Source organism: Asterias rubens, chromosome 21, assembly GCF_902459465.1.
Source record: "Asterias rubens chromosome 21, eAstRub1.3, whole genome shotgun sequence".
NCBI lineage: Eukaryota > Metazoa > Echinodermata > Asteroidea > Forcipulatida > Asteriidae > Asterias > Asterias rubens.
This window is the reverse complement of record NC_047082.1, coordinates 7426335-7451240: the sequence shown is the minus strand read 5'-3', so window position 1 is coordinate 7451240 and position 24906 is coordinate 7426335. Positions and strand designations below refer to the sequence as shown.

At 38.2% G+C, this 24906-nt stretch overlaps 4 protein-coding genes across 5 annotated transcripts; 3 read left to right on the top strand and 1 right to left on the bottom strand.

Annotated features, from left to right (window-relative positions):
- The first annotated feature begins 1339 nt into the window (after positions 1 to 1339).
- LOC117304466 (protein DEK-like) lies at positions 1340 to 8938 on the top strand. Its single transcript, XM_033788946.1, has 11 exons — positions 1340 to 1416; positions 2197 to 2530; positions 2726 to 2878; positions 3071 to 3147; positions 3852 to 3946; positions 4161 to 4297; positions 4513 to 4712; positions 5119 to 5335; positions 5971 to 6032; positions 6664 to 6816; positions 7211 to 8938. The coding sequence occupies exons 1-11, from the start codon at positions 1375 to 1377 to the stop codon at positions 7220 to 7222; spliced, it is 1482 nt and encodes a 493-aa protein (XP_033644837.1). The 5' UTR covers positions 1340 to 1374; the 3' UTR covers positions 7223 to 8938.
- Positions 8939 to 10079: 1141 nt separating this feature from the next.
- On the top strand, positions 10080 to 13868 carry LOC117304471 (elongin-C). The gene is made up of 4 exons (XM_033788952.1): positions 10080 to 10253; positions 11320 to 11544; positions 11875 to 11923; positions 12453 to 13868. The coding sequence occupies exons 2-4, from the start codon at positions 11382 to 11384 to the stop codon at positions 12592 to 12594; spliced, it is 354 nt and encodes a 117-aa protein (XP_033644843.1). The 5' UTR covers positions 10080 to 10253; positions 11320 to 11381; the 3' UTR covers positions 12595 to 13868.
- On the bottom strand, positions 13056 to 19547 carry LOC117304468 (ribonuclease H1-like). Its single transcript, XM_033788949.1, has 7 exons — positions 19349 to 19547; positions 18104 to 18336; positions 17373 to 17555; positions 16648 to 16799; positions 16123 to 16207; positions 15254 to 15378; positions 13056 to 15133 (listed from the first exon to the last, which is right to left on the bottom strand). Exons 1-7 carry the CDS (start codon positions 19456 to 19458, stop codon positions 15044 to 15046), a joined length of 978 nt encoding a protein of 325 aa, XP_033644840.1. The 5' UTR covers positions 19459 to 19547; the 3' UTR covers positions 13056 to 15043.
- A 248-nt stretch (positions 19548 to 19795) lies between these two features.
- LOC117304470 (40S ribosomal protein S7-like) lies at positions 19796 to 24509 on the top strand. 2 transcript variants are annotated; one of them, XM_033788951.1, is made up of 6 exons: positions 19796 to 19880; positions 20843 to 20935; positions 22360 to 22431; positions 23002 to 23145; positions 23361 to 23576; positions 24222 to 24509. In XM_033788951.1, the coding sequence occupies exons 2-6, from the start codon at positions 20855 to 20857 to the stop codon at positions 24297 to 24299; spliced, it is 591 nt and encodes a 196-aa protein (XP_033644842.1). In that variant the 5' UTR covers positions 19796 to 19880; positions 20843 to 20854; the 3' UTR covers positions 24300 to 24509. The 2 variants fall into 2 exon arrangements, with proteins under 2 accessions (XP_033644842.1, XP_033644841.1); XM_033788950.1 differs by lacking the exon at positions 19796 to 19880 and adding an exon at positions 20095 to 20139.
- The last annotated feature ends 397 nt before the right edge of the window (positions 24510 to 24906 follow it).

Below are 24906 nucleotides of genomic sequence, written 5' to 3'. Positions count from 1 at the left end.
AAAAAAGTCTACATCACAATGGAACATAAACGTATTTCTGTTTTTTCTCTCATTTACACCTTGTTTGTCTTTATGTCGAATGAAAGTTGGGACGTGTTTATGTAGAAGGAGAAAAAATCTAAGAGAATTTGTCATCTATTTTCCATTCCCCCCCCCCCCCTTGATGATGTGATGTTTGTGATAGGGGGGATAGTAGCGGCCCCGTATCCCGTAAACAATGGCACTGAAGGATGACTATTCAATAGAGGGCGCTATCAGAAAAAGTTTGTAGTGCGTGAGATCGCCGCAGAAACTTTTTCGGTGGTCTTCTTTATGATGGGGCCCTCTTTTGAATTGGCCCTTCCAGCAATTTTTATTTTCCCATGTAAATGTATGTGTGGCAGGATGACATTTTTGGGTTCTTCAAAAAACACTTATCTTTTGAAAGTATTTTTTTAAATAATTTCCAACAGTGTTGGTATCTTTTATATAAAGAGTATAGCTTTCAGATTTAAAGATGCTATGTCATATTTTTGGCCGATGTGACCCCAAAATTTTGATTTAAAATTCAATAGGTATTTTGATGGGTGTCGAGAAAGTTACAAGCTTTCATTTGAGCCATTGCTCGAAAAAGTCCGCCAATTATTAGTAGCAGTGAAATAAAGTGCTCAAAAATAGTTTTAATATATCACGTGACCAATTCTTATGTGTTTTATAAGAAACGTTTAAAAAGAATTCATGGTTCCTGACCATTAAAAGTAAAAGTTAAACTTTTTTTCGTTAGAGCGGGTGATACTCTTTGAAATACAATTCACTCACAAAAATCTATTTTTAATGTTTGGGGCCAAAATCTGACATGGCATCTTTATACATTTTTTTCCTCTGGTAATTGAGTAACTATCTCTAGGTTATCCCTTTTCTTATCTTGCTGATCGTAGTGCGTACATCTTCAATCATTTGAAAGCTGCACTTTATAAGGAAGAAGAAGAAGACAAATTATTTCCTCTTTTTTTTCAAGATAAATAATTTAGGCATAGGCTCTTTATTAATAATATTAAAGGACCACTATTTTGGCTGGCACTGCACGCGTTTATAACTCCACCCACCCACCCCATATCACAAGTGTTAAAGTGACGATTGATTTATTGGAAATAATGCCGATCTTCTTCTGAAGTTTCCATTCGAGACTCAATCCATTGATTCCAAAACGAGGCCGAGAGGGGCTCTCAACCCAGTTTACCCGTTTCACTATTGCAGCGCCCAGTCCAATGATAACACACGTTATATCGTCTGCTGACCAAATTACTATACAACACCCGTCGTGATTGGCCGAGTTTCTCGCGCCGTAGGTACCGCCATTTTGGAAACAACCCGCGCTTGATCACAACGTGGAAAATGTCTGAGGCAGAAAACAGTGACGTTCATCAGAAAACAGGGGTAATTGTCTCACATTTGTTGGTGTCAGATTTTTTGAGATCGTTATGATTCAGTGTTTATTGAGAATGTCATTTTACTGGATTGATTTTCGGTTGTTCTACTTGCCTTAAACTTGAGTCCTTACTCTATGCTCAAACATGTCAAAAAGTAAAGTGCATGTGCGTGCATGTTGTTTTCTACGTGAATGTACACAACAAATGCATAAATGTATGTGCTGTATAAATGATGCGGTGTGTGATGATGCATCATTTGATGATGGAGCTTTTTGAGTTTGACATACATTGTATTGCACATATTCATCATCATGGTCAATAATTTGTTAATGTGCATATGTACCTGTGACCCTGTAAACTCGGCACAGCCCACAAAACCATGACAAAACAAACTCGGCACAAACATGACAAGAAATATTGAATTGAAATACATTTTGAAAATTCTGCACCTGTGTCACATGCCTGTCGGAAACGGCCAATTAATTTTGTTTTTGACTTCATTGATTTCCATTGATTTTTTAGTAAGACAGTAAGTGAGTAATGAAACATGCCACATGGTTTATTTTTAGCAGCAAAATCATAACATTAATAAGTTATTCTTTTTGGTGGATTTTAAAATGATTGATAGACAAGTGGTGGCAGGAGAGGGAAATCTTTCTAAAGAATAAACCTGTGATAATTTGGGCTCATCTTGGTCTTCGAACAAGCACAAATAATTACCAAAAGTACACCCTGCCTTGAACTTGAAGAATATTTAAGTCTATAATTTTGTTTCCTATATTTTCAGGAGGGAATGGAAGCAAATGCTGAGATGGATCCTCAGGTGGAGTCCAAGGAGGAAGAAGAATTAGAGGCAGACAATTCAATAGACTCGAACAAATCACCCATCAAGTCAACAGCCAAGTCCCCAGCCAAGACTCCAGCCAAGACAACGGCAAAATCCCCAGCCAAGTCACCAGCAAAGACGCCAGCCAAGACACCCGTTAAAAGATCAACACCCAAGAAAACACCACAGAAGAGGAACGCTGATCCTAATGAGAATGGTGATGGGGTAACCAAGGAGGAGGACGAGGAGGAGGGTGAAGAAGACGATGAAGAATCAAGTGATGAAGAACTTCCATGTAAGTTCTCCGATGTTTGGTGCCCTCAAAATGCCCTTTACCAAGGAGAAAATGCCTTGTTGCCCTTGCCCTGCAACTGGTGCTACTGTAAACCTATATATAATTATACTCCCATCAAGTTTTGAATCCTACTTAATATAAATTTAGTTACCTTTGGGAATTAAAAATTTTTGTTTTTGTTTCTGTCTCCCCCAGTGGGCACACTCGACGGTCCAGTCAGGCTCATGGAAGGCAAACGAGAAAGGAGAAAGACCGAGAGATTGACCTTTGACACCAAGAAAGAAGTCACAGACACCAAGTTTGAGGTGGAAGATGGAAATGGAGTGAAGCTTGGTGAAATCCCAAACAGTGAGTCTTCGTAGTTTGACACAAGTTTCAAATAAAGCACTTACATTTAGTATGACATTACAAAGGAAGAGACTAATTGGTTTCCCTAGTTCCATGTGGTGCGTACGCAGTTGGTGTGCTTCCATTGCTTGGCCTCGGCAAGTTTTAAAAGCTCCTGGGTTTATCTTTATTTAATTCTGTGTTTCGTGACAGTTGAGTTTTACATTGCAAAGACAAGTTCAGACAACTTCAGGGCACTCTACAGGTTCTTCTTTGGAAAGACAGGCAAGGTACGTTATACAAATTTGACCCTAGTTCTCTCTCTACACTTGTGGGATATCAGCACCCCCAATCTCTCATAAAGGTAGTGTCATACTTTGGTAATGACCCTGCCTTGAGTCTTGAGTAGAATAATGCCAATACAGCTCACGTAAGAAGCTAAACTGGGATGGTTAAAAGAGTTGTGTCAGTTCTATTATATGGCATTCTTGTTTTACAGACAGTAATTGGACTAAGTAAGCACCCTGCAAAATTGTTTTATCTGAAATGCTCTCGTTGATTAGAAATAAGTTGATTAAAAAATTTGGAATCACCTTCAGACTAGTTTTGGAGATTCAAATTTCTATGGTATCCGTTTGTGAATATTGCGGCCAGAGATGAGGTTGGTACCTGTGGCACCAGATATGAAACATGCATAATGAAAATACTGTGACAGTTTTGTGCAGTTTTCTTGACAAGTAGACTCTGTATTTAGCTGAAACTTTCACAGGTGACTTGTGTTGTATCTGTCTCAACAACTTCAGTCTATAAATCAGCTACACATTGACAAAAAACAATACTTTAATATTGCCAAAGGCATGACATTTTCCAATGAAGGTGCCCTTTCCAAAATGCAAGTGGCTTGCCCTCAAAGATGAAATTCACAACCGGGTGTGTCCAACATTTTCTTGAAGAATCTGTAATTTGCATCAAGACTATCTCTTTCTCTTTGCAGCAAAATGAAATCAAAAGGAACATCCGTAAGTTTTCAGGGTTCAACTTTGAGAAGGAGACGCCAGAATACAACAAGAAAGAAGCTATTTTGGTCAGGTAGGTTTCTCACCTTTTATAACAATTTGATAGTTGTTCCACTTCCACAACAACAACTACAACAACAACAACAACAACAAAACCTAAAACACACAAAAAAAAAGAAAAAAGGATACATGCTAGTTTGATTGTATACATCTACATTTTATGGTTGCAAAAACCACTGGTTTTACTTTGCCTTCAATAAGGTCAATGCCTTTTTTCCTATTCCTAGATATACTATGCCTGGTTTGAAAGAGATCTGTTTGTGGCTCGATCTGGATAAGAAAGGAACGAAAGACGAGATCATGGAGAGGATATTGGCGTTCTGTTTGAAACCAGAGCCTTCGGGAAAACCACACCCACAACAAAGTAAGTCCCTGGAGTCATATGATGTTGAGATTTACTTAGATTAGCACCCGCGGCCTTTGTTTGTATGTAATTACAAACAACCAGTGTATTCAATTTTACTTTCCTGAGCTATTTGAAAAAAAAAGTCACAGTCATATTACTCGGGTGGGATGCGAACCCACGACCTTTGCAATTCTCGAGCAGTGATGATATTTTGTTAATTTTTGGTTGTACAGAAAAGAAGTCTAAACCAGTGAAGAAGAAGGGAAAGAAGAGGAAACGACAAGAAGATGGGTCCGGTGATGCTAAGAAACCTAAGAAGACCAAGAAGAAATCATCAGAAGATGTTAAAGATGGAGTTGAGGATGAAGATGAGGATGATATGGCAGCTGCTGATGAAGATGGTGATGATGAAGTAGAGAAAGAAGAGGAGGAGGTTTGTTGATTCTTAACTTCACTTACACCATCTTGGGCATGTTCCCTGTGTGCTGTGGCAGTTATTAATACTTCATTTTATTATGAAGTAAAGGTGCCATACTATATTTCCATCAAGCCTCAGTTTGGTACTGAAGCTGTGTCTCAAATTACGGCTACAATCGTCATGCGTAAGTTCAGGACATCTTTTAGCAAGGCCCTTAGCCACAGTCTTAGCCATAGCTGTAACAACAAACTATGATAAGGTCTAAGATTTCAAATTAAGAAAGTACAAGCAATACTTGTCTGTGCTTACAGGGTTTATCAAATTAAGCCCAGTGCAGATTATTTCCTTTTTAAGAAACACCCTGGAATGATTAAGGTAGTTCATGTTGCCAACAAGGTGATTGGTCTATGTTTTCTTTCAGGAGCCCAAAAAGAAGAAAGCAAAATTAGACAAGCCGACGCCCAAGAAAAAGGCAGAGAAGAAGAAATCAGAAAAGAAAGCCACGCCCAAGTCACCAAAGAAGTCACCCACAAAGAAAGTCACATCCAAGAAAGCCACGCCTAAAAAGACCTCGCCTAAGAAGGCAGCAATACAGATAACGCCAAAATCAGTGACCAAGAGTAGATTCAAGAAACTTTGTAAGTTGAACAAATGCCAGCCCTTGAGTATAAAGCAGGCTTGATAATCATCCTACTTTAGTTTATTTTCCATTGTATTTGCCCTTCGGAACAAAAAAGTTATTAATCATTTCTGAAAAGTTTTTTATAGCCAACACCATGTGAACATGTAGGGCAGCCCTTTTGTTGGTAAGCCATTTTCAGCACTATGAATTTTTACATTGAAACAGTTAATTGTTTAAATAATAAAAAAAAAAAATGACCATAGCTTTCCATAGCTTACCATAGCTTAACAAAACTTAAAATTCCACATGGCTCTGTTTCCTTCTAACCCCATTCTGACATCCTAAAAGCCAAGCCCATTTACTAAAGTGATCTAGCATAAATCTCCAAGCATTTCACATGAGCTAGTTAGCATGGGAGCTAGTTTGTGTGTAGTGGGTGTAGCCGGCCTGCAGCAGAACTATATAACACTAAGAGGGTTCCAATGGAGGTCCTCAGTTTGAGAATTGTTTTCATTGGTTCGAGTCCCACTCTAGTCGGTTTTCTTTGTTCAACCTCAAATCATTTAAAAATTTACCCAGTAAGTTTTCTTTGCGGTATACAGTATTTGATATTTTTATCGTGACGCAATGGTTTATTCTTTTAATCTACAGCAATCGAAGACTCTGATGACAGTTCAGATGATGAGCCTCTGATCAGAAAGGCAGAACCATCTGTAAGTAAAAAATATGACTGGCCTCGGATTAAAGCCATTGGACACTTTCGGTAAACAATATTGTCCAAGGCTCACACTTCGTGTACCACAACTTATATATAAAATAACAAACTTGTGAAAATTTAGGCTCAATCGGTCATCGGAGTCGGGAGAAAATAACGGGAAAACCCACCCTTGTATCCCCACATTTCGCCACGCATGATATGTGTTTAAAAAAATCCGTAGTTCTCGCTATCGAGAACTGATATTGTTTTAATGTTTTCTCAAAAAGTAAAGCATTTCATGGAATAATATTTCAAGATAAGTCTTTCACCATTACCTTCTCTAAACCCTGTAAATTATGTGTAAATCTGTGAATTTTGTTCTTCTTTTCTGTACCGTAAGTGTATAATGGCTTTAACCCACGGCACCCACAGCAATTGAGAGTTTTAAATTTTCTGTCACTATATGAATTGTGGAGAGGTGCGCTAATCAGTACATACCTTAAAATCAATCAACATTAACAAGCAGAAACCAGCTCTTTTCAGAGCCACCACTACTCCCAAAAGATTTTGTTTACACGATGTCACCACAAACCTTACTGACTTGAAATCAATCCTTATCTTGTTTTGTTTCCCCTCCTGTCTTGTAGGAAGCACTGATCGAGAAGACTATACAAGACTTTCTGGACACGGCTGACCTTCAACTGGTCACGATGAAGATGGTTTGCAAGAAGGTGTACGCCACCTACCCCGATTTCAACCTCGTACACAAGAAGGACTTTATCAAGGCTAAAGTCAGATCGGTAAGTTTGTTTGTTTTGTTTGTTTGCTTTTATTTCCATTCATACAGCAACAAATTTCAATTCATAATATGCAAGGTGATAGACTAAACCAAGTTATACACATTATTGAATCCAAAACTGACTAAATAGGTATGAATTGGGGTAAAACCAAAATGAATATATCTCTGATTGCAAGATGAAAATCTTGGCAGCTTGGAAAGATATATAAGTTTAGGTCAGCCTTTGTACTTAATAATATTTTCCTATTTTGTTTCCCAAGGGCCAACTCTCATGCCTGAATTAAACCCACTACAGTATCCCCAACTCAGTCTAACAAATATTACGCAGTAAAATTACAGTTAGACGTTGAACAGTCTCTCAAAAATGTCTTTATATTTAATCGTTTTTTTTGCAGATAATTTCATGATAGGAGATAAGTTTGTCCACAATCCTGAAAACCCCAATTCTTCCTCGGAGATCTTCTCACAACCCTGCAAAGCTTCCCTGTTAAGATGACTGCGGCCAGTCTAATGTTGAAAACAATCATGTATTTATATTTTAAGGTCAGGGTTTAACGTTATTAGGGTTGGGATAAAAAGGTGATAACAAGATCTTCAAATGGCCGGTTTTAAAATGAGTTGATACATCAAATGGAAACAGAGACGTGCCTGCCGTTTAATATCCCACAAAGTCAGACTTCCTGAATTTAGGAGTTTGGAGGACTTAAGACCGTTTGGGGTTAAGCTACTGGTGTAAAATCTTGCTTAGCGGAAACTGGCTACTAGCCAAATTTCTTTGTAAAGCATAACAGTTTGTGACGGGTTTAGAGCTTAGTGGTTGATAAGCTATCAGTTCTCTGAAAGTCAACCCAGGTCCCATTTTTATAAAACTGCTTAGCAAAAACATACTCCTTAAAGAGTCCCTGATTAGCAATTATGAGCAGGGTACTGGATACCAGTTTCAAATTGTATGTACTTTGGTTTGGCTTTATTTTATTTTACTCATCTTATTTTATGTTGAAGCAGCTCTTTAAGATTCAACCCTGGTTGGTACTATTAACAGATGGTTTGGTGAGGAGAAAATGTAAAGTATTATCTCTGAAGGATTATTGTAGAAAAAAAACCTGAACATTTGTATTAAAAAAAAATAATCTAAAAATTGTACTATTTTTGTGTACAGGATTGTACACTTTTATACAGAATGAGTTTGGGATAATGATAAGTGAGCACTGTTTTTAACAAAAAAGAATACTTATTATTAGCAGTACATGTAAAAACCAGGCAAGTTTTATTGAATAAGACTCTTACATTAGTAGTCTACATTTTGTTTTGACACTAAGAAATCACATTATTTAGGAATGGTTCCATGTTTTGTCAGGAAGCATAATGTATACCATCGTCGATAAAACTACCAGTTTGTTCATGAATGTATTTAAAGTGTTACATATCACTATCGTACCATACATCCACTGACTAAAGAATTCATACTGATCCTGAACCTTTGACGTTGCTGGTGCCATAGAAAGCTTGAAGGTTTTCCGTCATAATGGCGCCTGTGTAATCCCAAGCATTCCTTCCAACCCAATTCTAAAGTCTCTCACTTGGTTTTTATTGACTTGTTTTACACGTTTAATTTTAATGTAGATAAAATACACGTTCATGTACATTACTTGTCTATGTTCATGTTTTTTTTATAGCCAAGAATTGTCATACTTTTTATTTGATCAATGAAATGTGAAATTCTTTGCTCTTGGAATTTGCACATTTTGTCAAATATTAAACTTTAACCCAATCATCACTGTATAATCTTAAACATGCAAAGACACATAATGTTAATGATTGTTTTACACAATTTTCTTTGAAGGAATAATATCTGAAAGTCGTCTAAGGGAATAGTTTCGTATGATTTTGTTTTAGAATTGTAAATTGTAGGAAAACATGGAAAACAATAGTACCCAGAAGATAATAATAGTAGAAAGCTTACCTTAAATTGCTTAGGGGCTAAAGTTGCTTGAGAAATTAGTAAAACAATATTCGCAAAAATACGTTTAATATGCTAACATAATTTTTGTGTCTTTTTTTTTACTCATTTCTCAAGAACTACAGCATCTCAGCAAGTAATATTTTAAGGGAAGCTTTCTACCATCATTATCTTCAAACTAAGTGAGTTTAATGTAAATCTGTGGACACTGTTTAGAGTCCTACAAAAAGTACCCATACCCTTTAAAGTAATGTTGCGGTTAAACTGGGTAAACTTTTACAGGTTAAACGTTATTTGAAAGCTCTGCTTTTAAACTTTAAACCCAGTTTTGAGTTTGGGTCAGGGAGAATCTAGTTTATTATTCTCTGTTATTCTTTTTGTAAAACTTTTATGTGTTCTCAATGATCATGCCTTTATCAAACCCAAGACCTACCAAGCAGGTTTATTTTTAATTGAGGGTGCCTTAATCAGGTATCTTTTGTCAACCTTGTCACTGTGTTAGTAACAATTCAGAAACTCAAATTCAATTTTATGTATTTTTGTTTTTAACTTGAAGAAATTTGTTATCATTTTTTTCAGTATGTATGTTCTTTAGTGAGGGCTATATTTTGTACAGTTCTTTTTTTTTTAGTGTGGAATAAATTGTATTAAATGAAATAAATAATATTTTTAAGAATCAATTTGCGATTTTTATTGAGGGGTCATTTCATTTTTTATATGAAGTCATTGGTTTACTTACTACAAGAAAATATTTCTCAAACTTAATTGAACATCTGATAATAATTTTCATTCCATAAGAGTTTATCTAAGTTGATACTCATTTTCACAACACTTGTTTTGCTAAATGCTTTGTTTTTGAAAGATTTCCCTGGCCCCTCCAAAGAGTGCTAAAAGCAGAAGATACTTTGAGAACCACTCTATGCTAGAACTAATAGTTATTTTTCTTTTGGCAAGCTTATTTTCCTGCTAATTCTGAGAATTTTAAAGACAAATAATATCCATAATGGAGCAGACCAAAGATTAAGCAACTTGTCTGAACACCAACTGGTAATAGCAGGAAACGAGTCACTATCGATACATATGACATTGTGTTTTTGCTGGGAACCTTATTCGGGTAAGCATAAATTGCTGTTCTGTGCTGATAAGCTGGGTTGTGCTCAAGCCTGGATCAAAAAAACAATGTACTGTTTAATTGGCATGGCGCCCTCAGCGAACAAAGAAGGAATCTCTTGTTTGTGTGCGTGTGTGTTAGGTTAAATATCGGATCCTTGGGCCTCAATGAACCTTTCATGACATCAAACAAGTTGTCATGCTCCAACAAAAGATCCGAAAACTACAGTTGATAAAGCACGGACACTGTCTGATCTCGTCTCGGCGCGGCATCAATAACATCGAAACCAAGGCCAAGCTCAAAACGGAAATTCGACATATTGGGTAAAAACGTTCGACTTTTGACGGATGACATTTTAAATAATCAGGTAATAATCAATAATATAACTATGGTAATACTTTATATTTATAAAGTAGACCCCTGGTTAATTTCACTTCGAATCTTGTTTTTTTTAGAGGAAGTTTTGGAACGCCTAGTTTCCGGACAAATTTTATTTTGGATATTAAGATTTGTCCGTTTCGTAACTTTGTATTTTAAATAGAGGGATAACTTTCCGTATGGCGCAACCACTTTTTCACTCATTTTTACAAAAAGGGATATATCAATCAGGTAAATTAGATACTATATTATTTTATTTCGAATGAAAAAGTGGTGGCGCCATACGGAAACTTTTCCAAATAGGATAGAGTCTGTCTCTGTTCTAAAAAAATGTAGTGGATTGTTGACCATGTTTATTTGACTTTGTTTCTTTGATTTGGGAATGAGAAAGTCAAAGTGAATCCAACCATTCGAACTCGAAATCAAATTCACTCCATCATTTATGATTTAATTTAAATCAAATTTTTGTTCCGCACTCTCCATAAGGTTTATCGAGATTCAGAAACGTAATGCATTGTGGGAAGGAATATGGGGCGTTTTCTATGCAGTTTCTACGACTCGCGCACGCAATGCCTATTCTATTGGGTTCAACAGCGCCCTCTCTTGATATTTTGCTAATCGCGATAAACCTTATTGATCATGCCTTCATGGACATGATGGAGTTACTGCTTTGTTTGTATTGTAGTACTGTAGCTAGCCCTATTATAATTAAGTGTATTCTATTATTATACAGGCCTGCAATCCTGCATGCTTCGTTTTTGAAAGGGCAAGGACACAATCATAAGAAGGGCAAGGCATTTTCTACTTGACCTCTTGTCTTAACCTTGATAAAGTGATCCTAAAGTATTTTTAATTCAAGGGGAAATTGTAAACTTCTACCTGGACTGGATCATTTCATTCAAGCAAGAAGATGGGCATGATTCCCATGAAGAAGGCATTGACCAAGGGGCATGGAGGCAATCGCCTTCCCTTTAGTTGCCATATCTTAACCCTCTGCCCGGTCTCATTTGATTTGAATTGATCATCAGTAAATTTAATCTTTTTTTAATTTCTAGAGAATATAAACGCCTAAGGAGTTAGACGTGTCTAAACGACACACTACTTCATCCACCTCAACATGGCCGATCACAAAGATGGTGAAGATGACAAGATATACGGAGGTTGTGAAGGACCAGACGCCCTCTATGTCAAACTGGTGTCATCTGACGGACATGAGTTTTATGTGAAGCGTGATTTGGCATTGACTTCAGGGACGATAAAAGCCATGCTGAGTGGGCCAGGTGGGTCAGAGTTTATGTCAGGGCCCAATTTCATAGAGCTGCTTTAGCACAAAAAGTAGCTAAGCACAATACTAGAACAAGGTTACCATCGGAAAGATCAATTCTTTCTCTTTTGCATTATGCTAAGCTTGGATATGGAGGGAATAAAACTAAAACTTTTTAATAATGGCCTTTGTGCTTGAGTGCTTTTTGCGCTGTCTTGGATGACTAAAGTCGCCATTTGGGCTCAATTAGGATATAGGGCCAGGTCAACGTTAAGTCGGCATTGGGTAAAATGTAAATATATCACATCAACTGACATGTCTTTATAATTTATTTTTCTATTTCCAGGTACGTTTGCTGAGAATGAAGCGAATGAAGTATTCTTCAGAGAAATTCCGTAAGTCAGAATTCGAAACTAAGATCTATTACTGTGTTGTTCTTTAGGTGTTGAGCATATTGGTTTATTCGTTTCAAAGTTCATGTATCTCATCTGTGTCGCTACTTTTATTGAAACCGATGTGCAGCATTTGGAAATGTAAATTATTAATACAGTACTCAGCAAGGTCAGAGAGTCGTGAATTTAAAAGTAATTTTTAATGTCTTGGTGTTTGTCAGCGCATTGATGCCGATGCTGTATGCGCTTTATAAATGGTGGCTATTATTATTATCATTTTTAAAAGCACTCGCACAACTATCTTAAACAGTCTTATTTGTCTGTCAATGCAGGTCGCACTCTCACAACTATCTTAAACAGTCTTATTTGTCTGTCAATGCAGGTCGCACTCTCACAACTATCTTAAACAGTCTTATTTGTCTGTCAATGCAGGTCGCACTCTCACAACTATCTTAAACAGTCTTATTTGTCTGTCAATGCAGGTCGCACTCTCACAACTATCTTAAACGGTCTTATTTGTCTGTCAATGCAGGTCGCACGTTCTCTGCAAGGTATGCATGTACTTTACCTACAAAGTACGCTACACAAACAGTTCCACAGAGATCCCCGAGTTCCCAATCGCACCTGAAATTGCTCTGGAGCTTCTCATGGCGGCAAACTTCTTAGATTGTTGATGTAGTGAGTCGCCAAACATCAAGTACGTTCTACACTCTACAAATTTAACTTTGAAATGTTTGTAAACTTTTGTCATTGATCAATGGAGTCATTGCCATTCAATGCTGTGTACCCCCCCCCCCCCCCCCCCCCCGCCTCCTCCATCCCCAAGATGATGTGTTTTCATTTCATTTAGGGCTCTGAAGTTTGCTGATAGTATAATTAAAAACATGCTCACAATGAGTTTGTCATTACATTGGGTTGTTTCACAACTGCTGTTGCATCAACTAAAAATATAAATCAAAATGATTGGTAAATTTCTCCTTTTTCGAAGTGAAGTGATGTGATATTTGTGTTTAAATCAGAGAAATCACAGCTTGGATTTCAGTCTTTGTAGATAATAACTGTTTCTTGATGAAGCAGATTTCTTTGTTGAAAATCTAATGCCTGATTCTCAACAGACACAACAGCTTTGTTGATAACTTAATTTACATTTTAAAATGAGTACTTTGTAATTATCACTTAAACATCATTTAAACTGAGATCATTTCAGTGGTTTTATACAAAATCTGTCAAATTAAAATATTGTCACCATCTGCTCTTGTTTTTTCTCGCCAGTTGAAGATTGACAACTGTATACAGGTTCTAAAAACCATTATTCCTTTTTTAATCCTAACCCACAAACTGAAAGTTTCTTGAAAAATACTTCAATTACCAATGATGACAGACATATTGGGCTATAATTACATCGTACCTGTATTAATTTGTATCTATGTATAGTTTGCATGACGTGAAAGTTTACTTATCATAAATATTTTAAATACTTGTATAAGCCATGGTCAGGACTAGTCCTAACTCGTTGTGAAATTGAGCCCAGATCAGAAGACAGATAGACGGCTTGAGGTTTGATCCTCACTTGAGAAGTTTTCTTGGATTTGTGTATGTACGCTCGTAGTAATGCACAAGCCCTTACTCTTCTGCGTTAGAGGGTGCTTTTATTTATTACAACGAGACGAGCATACATTCACAATCCACTATGGATCATTGTCTTGAGTCAAGACTAGGTTTGAAAACCTCATCAAACTCATTATAATTTATTTTATCTTTCAATGGTTTTCCTAATTTGCTATGTATACTTAGCTAGTAGTACTTGCATTGTGATTTTAAGAGGTTGGAAGAAAACGCAAGTTCAAGTTTGTAGTAAAATGGCACCGTTTCTGTAGTAATGCCTTCATTTTTAAAGCAAGTTTGATTTTCAACATATGCAATAAAATTATATATAGACAAAAATAAATTGTAGTTAATTTGAATGAATCATTTTCAGTGTACAGGTTCATTACATGTACAATGGAGTTAATGGCTATTTACCCGTCGTCATCGGACACTAAGCATTCCTGAATCGGCACCATTCTAAACCATGGTTGAGTTTCAAACAGTGGATGTACATGTACTAGACATGCAGTAATTATTTTGTGTCCCTCAGTAAATCACCCATCCCCTTAAATTTGGAAGCCGAAGACAGAAGATTGCCTTTTATTTCTCATTTTGGATCTAGTCTTGTAATAAATTTAGAGCTACAAGCCCGGCAGTCTTGTTGACCCTCCCCCCCCCCCTTACTAAATTTCAGCCTTGAAGGTGTTTGTATGATGCCATGTGTTGCCTTGGTGCAGGACGTTCTTGTTGAGATTAAAAAACCATAGTGCCTACATACACTCAACACTACACACGTCGCAACTAATTCACCGAGAGAGGGGAGGCGTTCTCTGGAAGTCCCAAACTCGTTTTTTTGTGATGTGTGGGTGAGATCTGGAAGCTTTTGAGTGATAATGAACGTCTTGAAACAAAGACTACCTCTACTGCAGCATCTTTGTACAACTTCACACAAACAGGCATGTCAACAAACTTAATCTCAACTCCATAAAGATTTATTCCAACATTAGTAAACATTTTTGAACACAAAATAAATCCATAACAATAAATATACGTAGTTAGTCAAAAGAGGCAAGTAAACTAACTTGTTTTTGTTTTATACAACACCCAGAGATCCTTGTCATTTTATTAGTGGTTTGCCATGCACTGTTGCGGCGCTCCACAATTAACAGACGCCTTGCTTCGCCTTTTACATCTAGGCAAGGCAGGATAACACAATAGACCTTTCCATTGTCGTTAACAACTGCCCTGTTTGGCTTGTACGGCCGAATGAATTGAATCGTTTGAACAGATAATATGACCGAAATTAACACTTCTGCAAATGTCCATTCAACAAAAACATTCATCCCATGATTTGTCGCTTTGTTTCCAACAAAACCATCATTATTTTTACGAACTGTAGCATCCAGTTTTGGTTTGCACTTACGGCTTTCAATAAGTTGCAATAAAAAGGGTTCGTAGTCTGTTCCCTTTTTACACTTCAGTATTGATTACCAACATTGTATATAGGATATATGACAGGTGGCTGCAACTGAACTATCATCTAGTAGATTCCATTCTTGCTCCGGCCCTTGCTAGGGAATCCGCTGCTTCGTTGCCTTTGATATTGGCATGGCCTGGCACGTATTTCTGAAAACGAAAATAAGAGGGCAGCGTTAACATTGTAAACGGCAAACTTTTTAGGGAAAGGGGGAATCCACAAGACCACTGGGCTTGTAGTACCGGACTAGAAACGTCATACTCTCTTACCCAGTCTACGTTGACTTGTTGACAGAGACCATCAAGCGTCTTTAAATCTTCCTTGTTCTGAACGTCTTTGTTTCCCGCTGTCTTCCAGCCATTGTGTTTCCAGCGATGCATCCATTCTGTTATGGCTGCCGAAGAAAGAAACAATCAAACTAACAGGAGTGTTTTCAATAATCATCAGACTGTCTGACCATCCAATATCATACCACTGTGGTTGTGAATCATAGGGTGCATTCGTTTAGCTTCCCTGGGTCGACCCCGATGTGGCGTATTTTATTTTTTTCCAGGACGAACGTGGGCACACAATTACCCCACGTTCGTCCTCGAACCAGGAAAAAAAACCCAGACACGTCACCTAGTGAGCCTTCCCGTGGTGAGGTCAGTGCACCTCGGGTCAGCCCCAAGTGACCCCTATCCACAAGTGGGGCTCTTGGGGCTGTCCCGAGGTGCACTGACGTCACCACGGGAAGGCTCACGTGGTGACGTGTCTGGTTTTTTTTTCTGGTTCGAGGACGAACGTGGGGTAATTGTGTGCCCACATGCGTCCTGGATAAAAATAAAATACACAACATCGGGGTCGACCCAGGGAAGCTAAACGAACGCACCCATAGATAAACTATGAAGAGGGCACAGCAATTTCTACATAGGTATAAGTAAGTGGCACATCTAGGAAGAACATTTAAATTTGAATTGGAAGCACAGGGCACTATGGCAATTACTGTGGGTGCTGTGGGTTAATTTAAGGCATAGAGTGCCATATTGCATTTCAACTGCTTTTCTGAGTTATCAACCTTATTAAGTAAGTTAAAGTGTTAAATCCTAGTAATAAATGTTTGTGTCATGGTAAGTCATTCATTGTAGTCCATACTTACATTTCATTGTGTACTTGCTATCTGTGTACAATGTAAGCTCTTTGATATCCCTAGCCTTGGCCGTTTCTAGAGCTCTTATGGCAGCCTGTGGACAAACAAAAGTGAATCTCACAATATGAACAAATACATGGAAATATAAAGAACTGCCTCTCTACCCGCCAAGCTTAATGGCCTAGTGGTAAGAAAACAGGGCCCAATGTCATGGCTTTGCTACAGCGAGCAAGGACTTAGTGCTTATTTCACAGGTTTGCAGGGAACTGTTTCTTGTGCGAGTGTGTACTCCACATAACTAGGCAGTCTACGCTAGCACAGCTAGCACAGAGATTCTGTGCGTACCCTGAGATGGCGATTGCTAAGCACACATGGGCGGTAATGTCATGACCGCGATTTGAACCCACACCCTGATGACTTCCTTTGGACCACCTTTTGAGTCCAATGCACTAAACCCCTCAGCGTTGAAGACAAAAAATACTACAAAAGGTCGCTGAGGGTATTCATCCAAGTTTAAACCCGCCCATTGTTTACCGTAATCTCAGCTCTCTGATTGGTCTGTCTTCCCTCTAGTCTCTCACTGGTGTTATAGTGGTGGTTGTCTCCCCAATACACACCGACTCCAGCCCTGGCGCCCCTACGTCCGTTACTCTCACATGAGCCATCAGTGTATACAACAGCCCGTCCTGTGAATGTAATGCTGAAAATATCATTCAATCGTCAAGGCTTTGGTTTCCCAAAACAGGCAACAAATCTCAAGGACCCAAATCTGTTGTGACACAGGATTGTTTCTAAAATTTTGAAATATAAATAATAATAATTGAATTTATTAAGCGCCAATGTGCCAAATTAAAAAAGTATACAAGGCGCTGAAGAAACAAGGGAAAATAAGACAGTACAAGGTTGCTGGACTGGAACATCTGGGGAAGAATCACTGAGCAGGCTCGAGCTTCTAGATGGCGCTCGACTTGATGATGAAGGACGCTGTTGGCCAGCTACAGTACAGACTAGGGGAAAAGATTGGTCTTGAGAGCTCATTTGAAGGCTGGGACACTGTTCCTGGTTTGGATAGGTAGACTATTCCATAATCAGGAAGCGGCAATGGAAAAGGCACTGTCACCTGCTGACAGGTTTATGTGTTTTATGGACTTCAAGGGATTTACCGTCTGATGATGAGCGAAGGGAATAAAACAAGTCTGGAGTGAAAGGAGAGAAGAAGATACACCAGAGCATAGTGATTGAGTAACTAGATGCCTTACCGATTCCTAATGGCGGAGATGAAGAAGATGAGCTACGAGATGATGATGATGATGAACAAGTGCTGGAACTTCTTATCTTCTTGGATTGATATGTAAATGAGCTGCTTGCGTACTCAGGTTCCAGGTCGTGTTTTCTCTTGGTGCTGTACGAGCTCTGAGGAATGTATTTTATCTGTTGCGGTTCTACACAGTAGGAGACAAAACACAAGATTTTGTAAGAGCTTAGTGGGTATATGAACCATGGGTATCGTGGCATCATGCCGCCATCTTAGAGGTAAAACTATAGGGCCTAATGAAACAATGGAAAATGCAAGTACCTACGACCGGGTCACAGAATTGGCCAATGAGCAACCTTCTGGGCCCTCTACTGGAGGGCGTCCTACTCAATGATGTCACATTGAGGTACAACGTCTATTGAACATAAAAAACTCTAAAACAAAAATTAACACCATTCCTTGGTTGCATTTAATAAAACCAACTACAGTCCTGTATGCTTCATTTTTGAAAGGACAAGAGCACCAAGGCATTTCCTCCTTGGTAAGGGGCACCCTGTTAGGAAATTGTAAATTTCTAACTTGAGCATTGCAAGGGCACCAAGGCAATGACCAGGGGGCATGGAGGCATTGAGGCAATCGCCTTTGTTGCCTTAGTGAAGTATTTGGCCTGCAACTTAGGTTTCTTTGTTAGAGTTTTTAAATCAGGGACCTTACACTAGCTTCATGCAACCTTACCATAGCCTATTGAAGCAGGTGCATAACTTGCAGCTACGGATTTCTTGCTGTAGTTAGACGACGATGGCGCAGAATAATTCTTGTGATATTTTCCTCCCTGAGATTGATGTCCTTTTTGGAAATAAGGATTTGGATCGTCACTGGCATTCACAAAGTCCCAAGCCTCCTGAGCTGTTCCAAACTTCTTGTACCGGGCACCTTGGAAGCCATCCACATTGGATTTACATTCATCCCTGAAACAAAGGTACAATAAAATATGAAAATAATGAGAAGTATTAATCAGGTGCCCTCTGTTGTCAATAAACCCTAAACAAATATTAAGCGTGCTCTATGCTAAGCTGGCATGTTAAGCTCGAGGAAGCCTGGGGGTTAATCCCAGACTCAGAGAGTGTCCCTTGAAAACATGGACACATGATGGATGGATGGGATATGTGCAGGCATGCGAGTAACTATCCATGATGAAAGAAGAGGAAAAGAGAAAATAAAGGGCAAAAAAAGGACGGGAAAATTGAACAGAGCTAGGGATCTACTAAGAAAAAGGATATTCAAGAAAAGGGACTTTACAACTGATACAGGAGAGGAAAATTCGCAAAACTGGACATGGGGACAGACCGACAAAATACAAGGAAACGGGTAAGTATATGATTTCACTATGGAGGTACATGCTGTAACCTAGTCAATAAGGTTTATCGCAAATAGCAAAATATCAAGAGAGGGCGCTGTTGATGTTGAACACACACTAAGATATAGGCGATGCATGTGCGAGTCATGCATGACGACAACATACCGCGGTAGCAAATCTGCCCCGTCTGCCTACCAATAACACATTGCGGTTCTGAATCCGGGATAAACCTATGATTTAGTAAGAAGTGTTAAAAATGTAAAATAAGTAACTGAACTGATTACTGAATGAACAAAAAAATAATGATTGAAGTTAATTATTTTTTGCATTATTTATTTATTTATTTAATTTTGTTACTTTTTTTTAGTACACTTTTTGCTCAAATAAAACATTTATATAAGACTATTTATAAGAAATACAGATTGAGGTAGGAGATCCGGGTCTCATATTCCTAGTCCATGTCGTCTGCAAAATTTAACTTTGACACTGTATAGCGCCATCTACGGTATGTCTGTGACAGTGAGTTTGTGGCCAACACAACACAACACACACCTACTTACTATATAATTAATAATTTAATTTAGTCAAATCACGTCGAAATTAAAAGCAAAATCGTTGTTTACCAGGACTCAAAAACTCCCACATTCCGTCCACTCCTGACAGCATAGTGGCCAAATTTTGGCATGTTATGTGAATAAATTCCAAGGGCCCGACAAAAACGGGAAGTACTCATTCACTGATCCTCGAGTCGCTTGTTGTCGTGTAGAGCTTACGCCATGTTGATTTGTTTCCCCTCTGTGGGTGTTCACATGTCTCACTGGTTCACTGTAATCTAAACGTACTGAAACGGCACATCTGGAACCAGTGGAAAATATGGTCAAAGTTCAAAGTTGATAATGGGGTCTCGTTTTTACTTATTAATTTATATATTTCTTTAAATATATATAAGATTTTGTCAAAAACGTTAAAGCATTCAATATAATTATTTTGATTGAGTTTTTTTTTTTTAGATATGTTATTTACCAATATATATGAGATATTTTTAACAGATTTTAGGGATCACATTTTAGCCTCCATGCAGCAGATCCAACTTCTCGTAAATTCTCGTGCCAATGAGACTTCAGCGATATATCAGCCTTTTCGGCCGTAAATAGAGTAAGTTCAGAATGGCGATTGAAGCATAAATTTTAAAAGTTCGATATCATGTAAACTGATTTATAATATTTTCAGATTAGTTGGTAGTATTATATTTAAATAATCACGTAATTACTGTGTGAAATTTCGTGTCGTAATGATTGGTGATGTTTGTGATTTTCTTGGATGAAAATGAACACCATAATACAATTCATGTGTGCCGCAAACGTATTCCAACGCTACCCATCCCATGCCCACCCAACTGTACACACACGACAACGTAACATCTGATTCCGTGCAATATTGGCTCTTTCTCGTGTAGACTAGCTATTATCTATTATTAATTAGAATTTAAAGTAGAACTTTGATTAATTAATTAATGAAAGATTGCCAATCTGGCAGTAGAATAGAAGCCGAATCTGACTCGCCTTTTTATTATTTTTCATTTTTTTTTTTTTGACACTGACCGACAACAAGTTCAAGTGAAGTAAAGAAAAAAATAATATTTATAAAATGTTCAAGTTAATCTCTACTTTCCGTTTCACTAATTAATTTACAAAAAGGGAGGATAACTTTCCGTATTGCGCCACCACCTTTTCACTCATTTTTACAAAAAAGGATATCTCATTGAGGTAAATTAGATACTATCTATATTATTTCATATCGAATGAAAAAGTGGTGGCGCCATGCGGAAACTTTTCCAAAAGAGATATCTCATTGAGGTAAATTAGATACTATCAATCATATCGAATGAAAAAAGGGTGGCGCCATGCCCCCCATCAATAGTAGTATAGCCATACGGAAACTTTTCCGAGAAGGTGCACAAATATATAGACAGCATTCATCATGAGCTTAGAGCCTGTAACTATTAATAATTTATATTAATATTAACGGTAAAAGTAGTTTGGTTAATTGAATGAAAGCAATAATTTTGCAGATATTCTTTACATAGAGTCTTATATGTGTTGGTTTTTTGGTTGCAGCCGTGGTCCAAGATGGCCGTGTTCAATGCAGGAGCCAAGATCATTAAGCCACAAGGCGAAAAGGCAGATGAATTTGAACTGTCCATCTCACAGGTGAGTTGTTTTGTTTGCAAGATTTTGTTCTGCCTTTTCTAATTTTTGATATTTGTAGTGCTGTTTAACATGTTTAATTTTGTGTGAGTAATGTAATTTCTTCTTTTCTGAAATTAATAAGGTTTCTTATATGTCTCTTATATCTGAAATTTAAAGTGACAAATGACTTCTAGTTCCTCAGTACTTTTTTTAAAGTTCAGCCGTGCATGATTTGTTTTTGTCCATTAGATTAGGAGCGTTCTCCTCGAAGAGTGGTCTGCTGGCTCCATTGCCAGTTAAAACGGCTTGTGGACCAATCAGATTTCATGCCAAGCGGTCCGACTGGCTGGTTAAGTTGTGAAAATCATCCCTCTTTAATATGAATTATGGACAGGGGCAAAAGCTGACAGACTGGTGAAATGAAAAGCTAACTGCAGCCGATTTCACAAAACGAGTTAGGACGAGTAAACTTAGTATGGGTTCAATGCGTCCTAAGAATATATTTATGGAACTTAACTCGTTCTTTGTCCTAAGATTAACCCTAAGTTAGGAAGAGTTTGGTAAAATCGTCAACTGGTCCCGCTGGATAATCACTGAACAAAGTAACGACAGGTGAATTTGAGTCACTAATGATGAGTTTGTTGATTGCTGAGTTGCCGATAATGGTCCATTATTTCTAATTCCCGAAAGCTGTTTCATCTAAAGCTCTTGGGATTCGCTGATGGACTACATTAAAAGCTTTCTTCTGCAGTATCTCAATGTATTTGTGTTAACTTGAGAAATGCAGAAGATGGCTGACATTTATATTGTGATTATTAATATTGTGTTATCGTTGTTTTCTCCCTCTCCCTTTTTGCGCTGAAAATGGTTCAAGAGTGAAGCTGGGTTTACTCAAATTTATGTCGTGGCCGAGCGGAAAAGACCACCGAACTCAAGCTCTGGTGCTTCTGTTCAACAGAGTGTGGGTTCGAATCCCGGCCATGACACTTGTGTCCCTGAGCGAGACACTTAACTGTAATTGCTTCTCTCCACCCAGGGGTAAATGGGTACCTGTGAGGGCAGAGATGGTTCTTGTGATTGGTTTAGCCAAGTATCGCATTTTAAAGTTGCACAGGCTGTTTACTCCCCAGGTTGCTGAGATGGTTTGAGGAATGAATTAAGGCCCAGTGACCAGGGGTAATAATATCGGAAGTGCTTTGAGACGCTTTGAAGCGCTATATAAAAACTGGTTGTTATTATTATTATTCAAATAATCCATATAGGCCTACCTCTAAAAAATGTATAAAGGTCTAGAACCTTTGGCTAATTCTCTATAATGTTAGTAAACTGGTTTCAATTGGGGATCATTATGTAAAAACTTTCACACAGTGGTCATGAACAAAGTTCAGTATTTATGTATAATAAAACAAAAATATGTTATTAATTTATTTTGTCTTTTCTGACAGGCCCTCCTTGAACTTGAGATCAACTCTGAGTTGAAGAGTCAACTTCGTGAGCTCTTCATCACCGGAGCCAAGGTATGTTGTTGTTTTGTATTATTCAGGCATAATATTCTTCAGACTTAAAAGTCTGTTAGATAATTTGTTGGCGCTTAAAGTCATGACACACGAGGCAACCAGTTTCAAGCAATCCCCACAAAGAGAATCCATTCACATTTAAATGTTCTTATATTCTTACGGATAGTAAAACATTGTTTGAAAAATTACTCATGTTGCCCACATAAGTTGCCTTGTGTGACAAGGCCCTTAAAAAGATTTAGGAGAAAGATTATTGTTATGTTAAAGACAGGTGAACTGGGTCAATAGTGACAAGGTTGTGCGATGCCGAGTTGCCGACAATGGTCCATTTTTTCTAATTCCCGAAAGCTGTTTTATCCAAAGCTCTTGGGATTCGCTGATGGACTACATAAAAAGCTTTCCTCTGCAGTACCTTAAGATATTTGTGTTAACTTGAGAAATGCAGAAGATCGCTGACATATATAGTGTGATTGTTATGTTATCGTTGTCCAGGTGCTTCCCCCACCCTCTTTTTACACCGAAAAGGGTTCAACTTTTGATATTTTTGTGTGTCCATGTTTGATATTTCAGGAAATTGATTTTGGAGCCAACAAGAAGGCGATTGTCATCTTCGTTCCAGTGCCACAGCTTAGGGGTTTCCAGAAAGTCCAGAACAGATTGGTGCGAGAACTTGAGAAGAAGTTCAGCGGCAAGCATGTTGTGTTTGTAGCACAGGTATAAACAAATTTAAACATATCAATTAATCAGTAGGTTTTGAAACTTTGCATCGTAGAAGTTTATTTGGGTGAGGTTTGCGGTCACACCATGTGAAAATCTCATACCTTTCAGGAAAATACTGAATGTTGAAGCGCCCTGAATGTCACTGAGTGACGGATATGAGCGGTATATGAGAAGCCACTATTATTACTATTATTAACTTAACCTTGCAGAGACGTATCCTCCCCAAGCCAACGCGCAAATCAAGAACGAAGAACAAGCAGAAGCGCCCCCGTAGCAGGACTTTGACTGCAGTGCATGACTCTATCCTGGAGGACCTCGTCTACCCATCGGAGATTGTCGGCAAGAGGACCCGGGTTAGACTAGATGGAACCAAAATCATCAAGGTGCATCTAGACAAGAGCCAACAGATTCAGGTGGACTACAAGGTATGTTGGCTTTATAAAACCCCATTCACATTTAACCCTGGAAATCCCCAGGAAAGTTTGTTTGACCCTTTCACACTGGTTGAAACTTCCAGGAACATTTATTTGACCTTTTTATTCTGGTTGAAATTCCCTGGAAAGTTTATTGGACCTTTTCAGGAAATTTCACAGGAATTTACTTTTTAACATAATTTTCTGTGGGAAAAGCAATGGTTTATCTTTTACACACTATTTATGGTTGTTTGTGCTATCATTGTTTTTGCACCCACCAAGCCATGTATTAGTGTAGCCCTCACCTTGTAGTTGCAGTCTGGCCTCGTTAGTTGGAGTAATGCCCCCCAAAAAATGGTTATTTAAATATTGCATCAGTTAAACAATGCTTTGGATCTGTTCATCAGATATCAAAACCAGTTATTATACCTTTTACACATTATTTATGGATCCCCTTTGTCGATAATTCAAATCAGTTATGTGTAGTCCTTGCCATGAAGGGGCTATCTCGCCTTTTTGTTTTCAAATATTGGAATAGTTAAAGAACGTTTTACTGTATCGGTTTATTTTTTTCCCCATACACCGATCAACTTTTGTTTTTAATTATTGGAACAGTGAAAGAACGTTTTGTTGTATCGGTTCATTTTTTCCCCACAGACCGACACCTTCAGTGCCGTCTACAAGAAGTTGACCGGCAAAGATGTTCTCTTTGAGTTCCCCGACTGGACTCTTTAAACAAGACCTACATATAGGGTGCAATGTGCACTGCAGCACCGTCAGAGTAATTGGGAGGGGGAGCATTCTACAATAGCACACCATTTATCATCCTGAAAGAGGACCCAAGTACAAGTTAAGAAATGGTCTGAACTACCTGGCGTTGGTCTAATGCTAAAATTGAAAGATCTTATTAAAAAATTGTTTAACAAGTGTCTCCAAACACAGTAATATTTGTGTGATGACGTCTCTTTTATTGCGTCTTCTTTTGTCCTGTCTTGAGCCACTTTGTCACCCTCCAACCATGTCACTGAAGACAATTAGGAGCAAACCCTGCTATGGCGCCTTGTAACTAAAGGCGCACGATTCTATTGGCTGTAGCACAGAATTCTGCAGAACCTTGAAATTGGGTCCATCTCTTGTTGCCAATCAACAGGCCAGATTCATTCTTGAGCGAGCCGTCACTAGAGAGCAAGGTAGTTTTTCCTTGGGGGGGGGGGGGGGGGTTATATCAACACTAGGCCCTGTGAAACTACTTTTGTGCTTTCTTAGTCTTGTAGTGCAGCTGCTAAGGTGAACAATTGTGCACTTTGTGGTAAAAGCATGAAATTTGCTATGATGGTTGGTA